Source organism: Natator depressus, chromosome 2 (genome assembly GCF_965152275.1).
Source record: "Natator depressus isolate rNatDep1 chromosome 2, rNatDep2.hap1, whole genome shotgun sequence".
In the NCBI taxonomy this organism is placed as follows: Eukaryota; Metazoa; Chordata; order Testudines; family Cheloniidae; genus Natator; species Natator depressus.
Window position 1 is genome coordinate 139,296,834 of NC_134235.1, and position 13,118 is coordinate 139,309,951.

A 13,118-nucleotide genomic window follows, 5' to 3' on the forward strand; every position below is an offset into this window, starting at 1 on the left:
AAATCTCATGAAGTATACACCAATCCCAAAGTTTCATTGCTTCCTTGCAAAGTTATCATGAGCAGGGTCACCCCTGTTTGTTTACATGATATATTGCTGTCATATTATCTGTGGCCACTTGAACCACAGATCCTTGCATTTGAGGGAAGAATGAGCTGAGTATCAAATGAATTGCTCTTAACTCCAGAGCAATGAGATGAAGGTGACGCTACTCCTTATTCCAGAGACGACTTGTTACAAAATTGTTGAGGTGTGCACACCCAGCCTGTTTTTGAGATGTCTGTTTTAATTATCATGGAAAAAAAGAGAGGGCTGAGCAACACTCAGCTCCATACATTTTCTTGGTCCATCCACCACAAGAAAGTTTTCTGGATTTTCTCTGGAACGTTATTAGATTCACATTTGTATTTGCAGGTCTGCTAACCAGTGTTGAAAAGGTCTCATCTTTAGTATTGCATAAGCTGTGACTGATGTCACTGATGCCATAAGAACCGGTGGGAAAAGGAAGAACTTTACTTTCTAAGATGGACTCTGAAGTAGAGAATGATTGGTAGATTTCATCTTCAGGAATTTCTCCTCCAGAAGGTGAGCTTTTGCCATTTTGGAGTCAAGAAGTGCTCCTAAGAAAAGGATACTGTGTGAAAATGTCATTAGAGAATTCTTTGTTTTTATCAAAAATGCCAATCTTTGGAACAGAGAGCATATGAATTGAGCAATTCCTTCAGTTAGTCTTTAGAAGCAACTTTTCAGAGCCAATAATCTAAATATGGAAAAACAAAAGCCTGCTGTCTTCTCAGAAAAGCTGCCACTACGGATAGTCAGGTTGTAAAGACTTAGGGTACACTGTAAAAAGACCAAAAGGGAGGACCCTGCATTGGAAAAGGTCCTGCATTACGGAAAAACAAAGACCCTTTCTGTGTGATGGTCTTATCAACATACGAAAGTCAGCTTCTTTGAGATTGAGAACAGCAAAGCAATCTAGATAGGAGAGGGAGGGGATAATGGATTCTAGAGTTGTACATCTAAAGGTTTTGCTTCAGAATGTTCTGTTTAGCCTCCTCGGATCCAGGATTGGCTGAAGACCTCTTTCTTTGGAATTACGAAACAGTGTTAGCAGAAAGTGAAGGTTACTTACTGTAACTGGAGTTCTTTGAGATGTATGATCCCTATTTGTATTCCACACATGGGGTATGCATGCAGGCCATGCACGCAAGTCCAGAACTACTTCAAAGCAGCTTCCATTGGCCCACATATGCACAGTAGCTCTCCTAGTCTTCCCAACCAAGAATATAACAGGCAGTGTGGGTCAATACCCCTCCAGTTCTTCTTCTTACCACAAATCCAACAGGATCTGAAGCAGAGCATATGGAGGTGAAGGAGTGGAATACAAATAGGGACCACACATCAAGAACCTCCAGTTACAGTAAGGAGCCTCCATTTCTTAAGTGATGGTCCCTATGTGTATTTCACGTATGGGTGATTGGCAAGCAGTGTTCAGACTGGAGGCTGGTGAGGAAGCTGGCAGCAAAGATGCTTGCAATACTGATGATTCCACTGCTTCAGCAGCCATGGCATGAACTAGAGTATAGTGCATCGCAACCGTGTCGATCAAACTCGAGGTGGCCGCTCTACAGATGTCCTGCCGCAGAACGTCTGAAAGGGATGCCATGGACGCAGCTTGCGCTCACGTGGAATGAGGTGTGACACCCCCAAGGGGATGAATATTTGCTATCTTGTAGCACTCTTAAGATTCACCTTGAGACCCATTTAGAAATCCCTAGAAGGATATGGCTTGCCCCCACAATCTCTTTGCTATGGTGATAAAGAGTCTCAATGATTTCTTAATAGGCTTATTCTTTGCAGGTAGAATGCCAGGACACACTGGATATCAAGAGCGCAAAGTCTCTTGTCTTCAGAGGAAGCATGGGGTTTTGCGGAAAATACAGGTAAGTAACATTTAATTGATGTGGAGCTCAGAAACAGTCTAGCGGAGAAACTTGGGATGTAGTCAGAAAGAAACCTTTTCTTTGTGAAACACTTTATAAGGAAGGTCCACCACATGGCTCTGAGCTTGCTAACCCTCCTAGCTGAGATGATAACTACTAAGAATGCCACCTTCATGGACAGATGGGCCATGGTACAAGTCTCCATGGGTCTGAAAGAGGACTAGTGATCTTGGACAGGACAAGGTTAAGGTCCCACTCAGGGGTAGGTTTAAACATTTGTGAGAAGGTCCTGATCAGGCCTTTCATGAATTGTACCGTACTAAGGTGAGTAAAGCTCGAGCATCCTTCCACGGGAGTGAGAAAGGCACTAAATCGCTGCTAGCGGTACTCTTAGTGAACTGAGAAAGAGACCTGACATTTTCAGGGACAGGAAATAGTCTAAAACAATCAGGATGCTTACAGTATATGGAGAACATTGATGTAATTGTGCCCAGGCTGAAAAGCATCTCTACTTGGCCCGATTGCAGGTTGTAGTAGACTCCTTTCTATTCTGGTTAAGGACAACCTGAATAGGAGCCAAACACGAGCATTCTATTTCTGATGCCCACTCAAAAACTAGGCCATGAGGTGGAGAGAGCCCACTTTGGGATGCTTGGTCTTCCTCCCATCCTGGGTTAGTAGATAGGGGAACAGGCAGATTCCAATTGGTGGGATGGCACACACTGTTAGAAGTTCTATGAGCAGAATGTTTGGGCCAGTGGGGTGTTGGGGAATGATGTCGGTTTTGTTGCAGCATATCTTCCCTACGACCCGTGGAAGCGGCGGAATGGGAGGAAAGGCATATCTGAGGCTCTTCGTCCAGGACATCAGCAGAGCATCACCTTGGGAGTCGCAACCCATAGCTCCCCTGGAGCAACATAGGAGCAGCTGCCTTTTAGTTTGGGATACAAAGAGGTTCCATAGCAGAGTACCCTACTGTGTAAATATCTCGTTTAGGACCATGTTGTGAATCTCCCATTCATGGTCTATCAAGAAGCTTCAGCTTAATTTGTCTGCCAGGGAGTTGTGAATACCGGGAAGACACACTGACTATACAGTTTCAGAGTAGCAGCCGTGTTAGTCTGTATTTGCAAAAAGAAATGGAGTACTAGTGCCACAGGTGCCACTAGTACGCCTTTTCTTTTTGACTATATAGTGATGCAGTTCCTGACCCACCAGTTCCAAAGTCTGAGGGCTTCCTGGCAGAGGGGACAAGATCTTGCTCATCCCTGTCTGTTTATATAGACTACCTTAATGATTCTGTCCAACATTACCTGTATATGGAGTGAACATAAAAGTGGAAGGAAGGCCTTGCATGCGAAGTGGACCACTCTCAGTTCTGCTGGTCTCTCGTGGGGTCCAGGTACCCTAAGCAGTGTGATTGTCCAGGTGAGAACCTCACCCTCGAAGGGAGAACTGTCACAATGGTGGCCGTAAGTGTGGGAGTTCAGAAGGGAACTCCCACCATGACCTTTTCTGGGTTGAACCACCACATTAAGGAGGTGATAATGGGTGGGAATGACTATCCTGGAGTTGATGTGGTCATTATTTGGTTGATAGATCCAGTGGAGCTAAGCTTGCAAGCATTACAAAGTGGAGTCTGGCAAAAGGAGTCATGCAGCCATACGGCCTAACAGAGAGCAGCACTTATGCACTGTGATTTGTGGTCTGTGGGTGATGTGTGAAATCAGGTTGTTCATAGTATGAAGCCCTTTTGAGGGGAAGAATGCTCTTGCAGAAAGAGTGTCAACCTTCCCCCTATAAAGTTTATTGACCTTGTGGGTAACAAAACAGACTTTTCTTTGTTTATGCAAAGGCCTAGGGCTGCTAAAAGTTGTATGAGAAACCCTGTTGCCAACCTGACCTCCTGACGAGATCGGTCTTTCAGGAGCCAGTCGTCCAGATATGGGAATACCCTGGCATTTCATCTGAATGGCTACCCCAGAGAAAACCTTTGTAAATACTCTGGGCTCCATAGCCAGCCCAAAGGGGAGGATTTGAATCTGGAAGTGTTCCTGGCTTACCATAAAACGCAGGAACTTCCTGTGTGATGGGTGAATGTCCACATGGAAATGTGTCCTTCATATCAAAAACTGCGAATCACATCTTTTCATGAAGGGAGGGGATTTTAGATGCCACCATAATCATCTGAAACTCCGGCTTTGGAATAAAAATGTTGAGTTGCCAAAGGTCCAGGATGGGTGTCCACACTCCCTACTTTTTTTTTTTTTTTTGGCGCGGGGGGGGGGGGGGGGGGAGAATTAGGAAACAACAGGGAGAACCACCCTCTCCCATAGTAATGAGACAAAACACATTCTATTGCCCCTCGGTGTAAAAGAGATTATCCTTCCACTGAACAATTATCTCGTGTAGGCCTTGCTGGAGCACTAGGCATAACTAAAAGCGTGAACCAAAGGCTTTGAACCAGAGTAGGCCTGGCCTTGGCAAAACACCACCACACAGGTACTAGCTAACACCAAGTAAGCACATTCCTGACTGGAGAGGATGGTTTTGTTTGAACTAGCTGGGTAAAGATAAGGGTGATAACTAACAGTGTCTGGAGTGTAATACTTGTTTGTATCAACATAACAAAAGGAGAAGTCATAGGAGCAGCTTTGTCCTAGCCTAAGGGACAAGATCCTAGTGTCCTGACTGAGCTGGTACCATTGTCATGGGCATACATGTTAGTGTACCTGTAGATCTTATGGGACGCTAATACCGTGCTTTGTCAACAATAATCCTGGCTGAGCACCTTTGCCATTGAACCAAGCCTATGGCCTTTCTGATGAATTACATCGAAGTCTGCTGAATTAACATGGTGTGAGCTGCACTAGTAGACAGTGCATCAGAGCTCCAAGAACAGCAACACCAGCAGCACTAACAATGCTGCAGCACAAATAACACGCCACAGCACCAAGTGGGGGGACCAGCAAGGGGGTTTGTGAGGAGGGAAGGACAGAAACTCTATGGAGTATCCCTGGTGGATAATGTCCAGAACCCATAGTGATCTTGTTCCAGTTGTGGGCAAAGGGTGTAAGATGGCCCCCATAGGTGATAGGGGCAGGGTGCTTGGCATCAGTGAGGTACGCAAGTCTCTACCAATATGTCTAAAGTGGCTCTTATCTGGTGGCTGAGAGTGAGTAGAGGCTGTGGCAGTAGAGGGGGCCAAGAAGCGAGGCTTCTGAATCTTTTAGCATAGGCGCAGAGACTCAGCTGTGCACTGGTAATGAGGTGCATAAGGAGGGAGTGACCTCAGGCTATAGGATTGCCTTGGGTGTTTCCTCCTGGGGGCTGGAGTATAAATCCCCAGGGAATGCAGAGTCAATCTAAAATCTTTTAGTGAGTGCAGGGACTCATCCATTTTCTCTTTGAAGAGATTCAGCTAACCAAAAGGGAGGCCCTGGGTGGTGTTTTGGACCTCCCTCTGAAACCCTAACAATTGCAGCCAGGAATCCTTCCTCATGACTAGATTAGCAGCCAAACTTCTGGAAGCTGTGTCCACTGCATTCACTGAAGCCTGGAGGGCTACTTGTGCCACTAGCTTCCCCTCATCTAAAATAGACAGAAATTGAGCCCTGCCTTCTGTGAGAAGCTTGTCTCTGAAGTTTGCAAGCCTGGAATAAGTATTAAAATTGTATTTCGCTAACGCCACTTGGAAGTTAGTGACATGAAATTGCAGGCCTCTGGAGAAGACCTTCCCCCACAAGAGGTCCAGTCTTTAGAGCCTTTATCTGCCATTTTGGAGTGTGACTGAGCCCTTTCAAACAGCTACGTGAACCACCAGCAAGCTGGGGGGCAGAATGAGAGAATAAGAATTCAGCCCCTTTCGCAGGAACAAAATACTGTTTCTCAGCCCTTTTCAGTGTAGAGGCCCAGGATGCTGGAGCATGGCATACTACTCTAGCCAGTTATAGTATGGCTTCATTGAAAGGCATGGCCAACTTACGTGGTCCCTGCAGCTGCAAGATGTCCAGGAGCTGGTGTTAAGGGTCCTGGACCTCCTCTAATGGGATCTGTATGTCACTGGCAACTCTTTCTAACAGCTCTTGGTACCAGCAGTGGTTATCCAGTGGAGAAGGCAAAAAAGTGACTGCCTCATCCAAGGAAGACGAAGACACAACCGTCGGAACTGTTGGTACTTGTGCATCCGGTTCCTCCATCTCCTTCTTGTACACTGATAGAACTAGCTGGCAAGAGGGAGAGGAGTGGTATAATTCTTGAGAGTGGCCCGGATGCCTGCCATAATGATCCCATGGACCTCAATAAGGCAAGAAAGAGGGATTGATCAGTTGTGGGGGACCCCAAGCAAATTGGTACCAATGACGCGGGGCAGGAAGACCAGGGGGTCATACACAACAGAATGGCAAGCGTAACCCCTCCTTGACTGTCTATCAGGGCTCATCTGGCTCTGTGGATATACTGTTGTGGACATCTCCTTTCATTTATCAGAGTCCAAGAACTGCTCCATCAATAGCAGGGGTGCTGTTGTACCAAGCCACTCCTGCCAGATGGTTGGAGGTGAGACAGCTCCTGGGACAACAATAGACTCCTCCTCTGGAGTAAGGACAACCCTCAGGAGGTCTAGGCCAAAAAGAAGTGGACTCTGTGGGTCAGGGAGGAATTTATACAAGTCTTGGTACACCCAGGTGTCCAGGGGGTTCCCGCAGTTAAGTCTGAAACGTGGTGCATCTGTAGTGACTAGATTGTCTTGAGATAGACAAGGCAGTACTGACAATGGGTCCAGACCAGCAATTGTAGACTGAACTGGAGAATATCTGCCTATCCTTTCGCTCAGTACCGAGACGACCAAAGGAACTGGCAGTTCTCTTTTTTTCTCTTCACTCATGCAGAGCCCTGAAAGAAGAGTCTCTGGGCTTCAATGTTGAGGGCTCCACTCCAAGGCATGTGCTTAGAAGGGCCCTGCTGGTCAGTTGAGGCTGATGTAGCATCAGTGGAACAGCCTACCAAGGAGAGCAGTGCAGGAAAAAAAACCTAACTGTTTTCAAGACTGAGCTTGATAAATTTATGGAGGGGATGGTATGATGAGACTGCCTACAACAGCATGTAGCTGATCCACAACTGCTAGTAGTAAATATCCCCAATAGCTGGTGATGGCACATTAAATTGGGAAGGCTCTGAGTTACTAGAGAGAATTCTTTCCCAAGTGTCTGTTGGGTCTTGCCAAAATGCTAAGGGTCCAAATGACCGCTATATTTGGGGTCAGGAAGGAATTTCCCCCGGGTCAGATTGGGAGAGACTCTGGTGGGTTTTCACCTTCCTCTGCAGCATGGGGTATGAGTCACTTGCACATTTAAACTAGAGTAAATGGTGGAGTGTCTGTAACTTGGAAGTCTTTAAATCATAATTTGAGGATTTCAGTAACTCAGCCAAAGGTGGTGGTTCTATTACAGGAGTGGGTGGGTGAAGTTCTGTGGCCTGCAATATGCAGGAGAGCAGACTAGATGATCATGATGGTCCCTTCTGGCCTTGAAATGTATGAGTCTTTGAGAATGAGAAGTGATCAGACAGCAGAGTAGAGTGCAGGACGTTGTTGTTGAGAGCAGGCACAGTAAAATGCGATGGGCCGGTCATATAGCGAGGCTTACTGACAATCGATGGACTGCACCTGTTGCTGAGTGGTACCCACAGGAACTGAAACGACCACTCAGCCAACCTCCAAAGAGATGGGAAGATTTAATCATGAAAAGACATGGCCGCACACGGAAAAGGAAGGCCAGGATATGAGAAGAATGGAAGACGTGTTGTGATCGGTGCAATCGAAACGAGGGCTGAAGGACCAATTAATCATAGAATGTCAGGGTTGGAAGGGACCTCAGGAGGTCATCTAGACCAACCCCCTGCTCAAAGCAGGACCAATCCCCAACTAAATCAAGGTGATTTCAAAATACCTGTCACCAAGTATGTCTGTAATAGTACAGACAACAAAAAAAAGATTCCTCCAGGAGCAGAGATTTAAAGAAATCCTGACAACCCAGTTCCTGTTTCTCTGTTATGCTTTTATAAACACACCTCAGTCTGGGTGTCTCACATGCTGGGCACATCTTGGAGGGAACTCTGCTCCTCCAGTCTTTAGTCAATTCTTTGTTTTTTTTCCCCTTCGTCCCCCGCCTCCCAGGGTTACCATATTTTAAGGTTCCCAAATAGAGGACACTGTTGAGGGGAAAGAAGAGAGGGAACTGCAAGGTGAGTCGAATTTGTGGGGATATTTGGGGGGGGGCGTGTACGTACATACTAGGAAGGGGCATTTGGAGGGTTCTGGAGGGATGTGTGTGTACTGGAAAGGGGTATTTGAAGGGTGCTGGAAGGAGTTACGTGGAACCCCCCTGACCCAAACACCCGCACACCAGCTTCCCGCCCCCCCGCCACCCGGGAGCCTAGCCAAGGGACCACACACCCACACCCCTCCCCTCAGAGCCCAGCCACAGGCTCCAACCCGTCCAGCTTCATTACTGTCGCACAGAGACGACCCATACCTGCTGATAGTGATGGGGCACAATTTAAAGGTTTAGCCGCCCCCAGAACAACTCGAGTTGTGTCTCTCCTTAGTTACTCTCAGTCTCACCTCCCAGAAAGCAGCAGGCCCTCCACGGAGCTTCCCATGGGGTGCAGCTCGCTGGCTCTGGCAGCTGCCACACAGGGAAGGGGCCTGGCTGCACCACGTGACCGAGGAAGGCTGGCAAACCTGGGAACCGCAACCTGCCCACATCTCCAGTGCAGGCGCACTGCGAGATGGGGAGTTGGGCTCTCCCATGTTCATTGACTCCCAGTGCTGGCCAGCAGCTCTGCAGTGCCAATTATAGGGCGCGGGAGGGGGAGGGAGAAATGAAATTCTGTGCAGAATTCCCCGATGAGTAGGATCTGAGCCTGGAGCCGGCCTCTTATTTTCATGTTCCTTAGAAATGTCAGAACTGGAGATTTTAACTCATAAGACTTCTAGCAGAAGGAGGGCCTGGAGCCTGTTCTGCCTCTTCCTTCTAGTTCATGGTGTGAAAGACCAACAGATAGTACAAGGAATAGGAGAATGCCCTTTTCCTAAGCATTTTAGGCACGGAGCATGGGCATCTGATGCCAGAAAAACTGTGTGATAAGATGCACATCTTTTAAATCCATATTTCTTGATCTTTGGATCCACCAAAGCTAAGTAACAGTAATACTAATACTAACTAACTATTTACAAATGTCTAACTATTTAAAAAGTAAGGCATGTATCTTACTAAGGATCTTGAATCCAAAGAATGCTCACATCTGGTCATGTGGCTGGAAGGAACTGAGGGAGCAACCATTGCCATGCCACCTTGTACAGCCCCATTCTCAGAATGTGCTAGAACGCTGAGGGAAGGGGTAAGGAGGAGTGCTCTAACAGGCAATACTAGTAGAAGGCTGCACTGGTCAAAGGCACTAGTAAGCACATATCCAATATGCAAAGGACACTCGAAGAAGAGCACACAGATTTAAAAATTACAAACGTAATCTTAGTAAAATAGTTTGTTTCACCAGGACAGGCTCCTTATTGTTAGAGAGATACCTAGTAAAATCATGGCCAGTGTTTTGCAAACCCATCCCCGCACTTTTTTTTTTTTTTTTAAGTGCCCATAAGATTAAATGGCCAAATGTCCTAACCGTTGAAAAATTCAAGCCAAAATGTTCATACCTATGATCTTCCATTATATTTAAATAGGCAAACAAGCATTATTTGTTGCTTAATAGTGCATTATACATTACCTTTCTTTTTAGTGGCTTGTTTAATCTTTAAGCAAACAACGCACTCTTTCCTTTCTGAAAGTCCCAAGATATGAAGAAGTTCTTGCACCTCCTTGGGATTGTTGGGGCATATGACACAGAAGGCATCTCCAGGTTGGTAGCAAAATGTTGTTTTCTAAGATAAAGATTTATTTTTTTTAAAATAAAGCTGTGTAATAAACCATGGCCCATATTCTCCACACTCATAAAACAAAATCCTGCTGTTAAAGACTACACCATCATTTTATATTTTTATTATATTTGGCCCTGGTACATCAGAAATCTAAGCATGTAACCTTTTCTTTTTAAATTTAAGCTTTCTACTTAGGAAACCTATTCTCTTACTGGTCAAAGAGTTTTTCAAATATATAAAATAAGCCCAGTTAAACAGTTTATGCAGAAAAAAGTGTGGTTACAAGGAGATTTGTACATACAAGAGGCCCCAATTCATCATTAGTTGTGTATATTGTTTTTCTATGTCTGGAGAACTAAATAATATGGCTACCACTAACAAGGCGACCACTCTGAAAACTAAATAAATACAGAATCTTCGTGGTGAACAATTTACATAAATTTGTTACCCTAACAGAAAATTAGCAGGTTAAAATACTTTGGTGAATGGTGATTATAATTATATACAATTATTTCCTTTTCCTGAGAAAATTAGCACAAGTAAGAGAGAAATTCAAAGAAAATTAAACATAAAACTAGATCTCTGAATATAAATAAGAGGTCGTAGTCTCTTTATTTGGCTGAGGTTCATGATGTCAACTGATGACTTAATCCTAAGCGAAGGTACATGATGCTAATGAATGCTTAAGTCTTAAGTGGAGCAGAGCATCTGATTCAAGAGGTGAATATAGCTGAACCGATTGTTAACAGCAACCATAGTATAATTCAATTTAATATCCTTGTGGGGCCCAAAGAAGCCCACCACAGTAGCACAAAACTACACAAAACCAAGGAAGCGAGTTAAAAGGTACAGACACAAAAACTGAAATGTCTGTAAGATTCATAGAAACCTTTTAAAAACCTTATAATAGAGGATCAAATTAAATATATACTCCAAATTAAAAAATATAGTAAGAGGACCAAAATGTACCATCATGACTAAACAAAGTAAAGTAAGTGTTTAGAGGCAAAACGGCATCCTTTAAAAAAGGAAAGTTAAATCCTACTTAGGAAAATATAAAGGAGCACAAACTCTAGCAAGTCAAAAGGTAAAGCATAATTAGGCATGCCAAAAAAAATAATTTGAAAAACAACTGACCAAAGACAAAAAAATGTGTTAGTTTTTCATTTAAGTACATCAGAAGCAGGAAGCCTGTCAAACAATTACTGGGGCCACTGAACGACCAAGGTGCTAAAGGAGCATGCAAGGAAGATATGATAATTGTGGAGAAGCTAAACAAATTTTTTGCATCAGTTTTCACTGCAGAGGATGAGAGAAAGATTCCCACACCCGAACCACTCTTTTTTTGGTGACAAATCTGAGGAAGTATCCCAGAGTGAAGCATCAATAGAGGAGGTTTTGGAACAAATCAAGAAATTAAAACAGTAATAAGTCACCAGGACAACATGGCATTAACCCAAGAGTTCTGAAGGAACTCAAATATAAAATTGCACAAGACCTACCTGTGGTATGTAACCTATCATTTAAATCTGCTTCTGTACCTGATAACCAGAGGATAACTAATATTACACGAATTTTTTAAAATTGCCCCAAAGGCGATCCTGGTAATTACAGGCTGGTAAGCTTACATTAAATACCAGGCAAACTGGATGAAACTATAGTAAAGAACAGAATTATTAGACACACAGATGAACACTATTTGTTGGGGAAGAGACAACAAGGCTTTTCTAAAGGGAAATCAGGCCTCACCAATGTATTAGAATTCTCTAAGGGGGTTAAACATGAAGACAAGGGTGATCCAGTGGATATAGCACACTTGAACTTTCAGAAAACCTTTGACAAGGTTCTTCACTAAAGACTCTTAAGCAAAGTAAGCAGTAATGGGATAAGAAGGAATGTCCTCTCATGGCTCAGGAACTGGTTAAAAGACAGGAAACAAAGGGTAGGAATAAATGGTCAATCTTCAGAATGGAGAGTGGTAAATAGCAGTGTCCCTCAGGGATCTGTACCAGAACCAGTGCTGTTCAACATATTCATAAATGAGCTTGAAAAAGGGATAAACAGTGAGGTGGCAAAATTTGCAGATGATATAAAATTGCTCAAGATAGTTAAGTCCAAAGCAGACTCTGAAGAGTTATAAAGGGATCTCAAAAACAGGGTGACTGGGCAATAAGATGGCACATGACACACAAGTCTCTTCGACTACCATTCCAGAGGACATGCTTCCATGCTGCTGATGCTCATTTAAAAAAAAAAAAAGGGGGGGGGGTAATTAAATTTGTGACTGAACTCCCTGGGGGAGAACTGCATGGCTCCTGCTCTGTTTTACCCGCATTCTGCCATAAATTTCATGTTATAGCAGTCTTGAATGACGACGCAGTATGTTGTTCATTTTAAGAACATTTTCACTGCAGAGTTGACAAAAAAAAACACCACACACACACAAAGAAGGTACCAATGTGAGATTTCTAAAAATAGCTACAGCATTGGACCCACGGTTTAAGAATCTGAAGTGCCTTCCAAAATCTGAACATGCTTTCAGAAGAGTTAAAAGAGCACCACTCCAGTGTGGAAACTACAGAACCCCAAACACCAAAAAAGAAAATCAACCTTCTGCTGGTGGCATCTGTCTCAGATAATGAAAATAAATGTGCCTCAGTCCACACTGCTTTGGATTGTTATCAAGCAGAACCCATCATCAGCATGGACGCATGCCCTCTGGAATGGTGGTTGAAGCATGAAGAGACATATGAATCTTTCGTGCATCTGGCACACAAATAACCTGCAACGCCGGCTACAACAATGCCATGTGAATGTCTGTTCTCACTTTCATGAGACATTGTAAACAAGAAGCAGGCAGCATTATCTCCTGCAAACGTAAACAAACTTGTTTGAGCGATTAGCTGAACAAGAAGTAGGACTGAGTGGACTTGTAGGCACTAAAGTTTTACATTGTTTTATTTTTAAGTGCAGTTATTTTTTGTATATTCTACATTTGTAAGTTCAACTTTTATGATAAAGAGATTGCACTACAATACTTGTATTAGGTGAACTGAAAAATATTATTTCTTTTGTTTTTAAAAGTGCAAATATTTGTAATAAAAATAATATAAAGTGAGCACTGTATACTTTGTATTCTGTGTTGTAACTGAAATCCACATATTTGAGAGTGTAGAAAATATCCAAAGCTATTAAAATAAATGGTATTCTACTCTTGTTTAACCGTGCGATTAATCACG

General features: G+C 43.8%; 1 protein-coding gene across 5 annotated transcripts in view; it reads right to left on the reverse strand.

Annotated features, from left to right (window-relative positions):
- MTRR (5-methyltetrahydrofolate-homocysteine methyltransferase reductase) overlaps positions 1-13,118 on the reverse strand; it is a 116,844-nt gene that overhangs the window by 75,966 nt on the left and 27,760 nt on the right. For all 5 annotated transcript variants that reach the window (XM_074945059.1, XM_074945060.1, XM_074945061.1 and 2 more), the window contains one exon: positions 9,729-9,882. In XM_074945059.1, the coding sequence (XP_074801160.1) occupies positions 9,729-9,882 (154 nt within the window). The remainder of the gene's footprint in view (positions 1-9,728; positions 9,883-13,118) is intronic.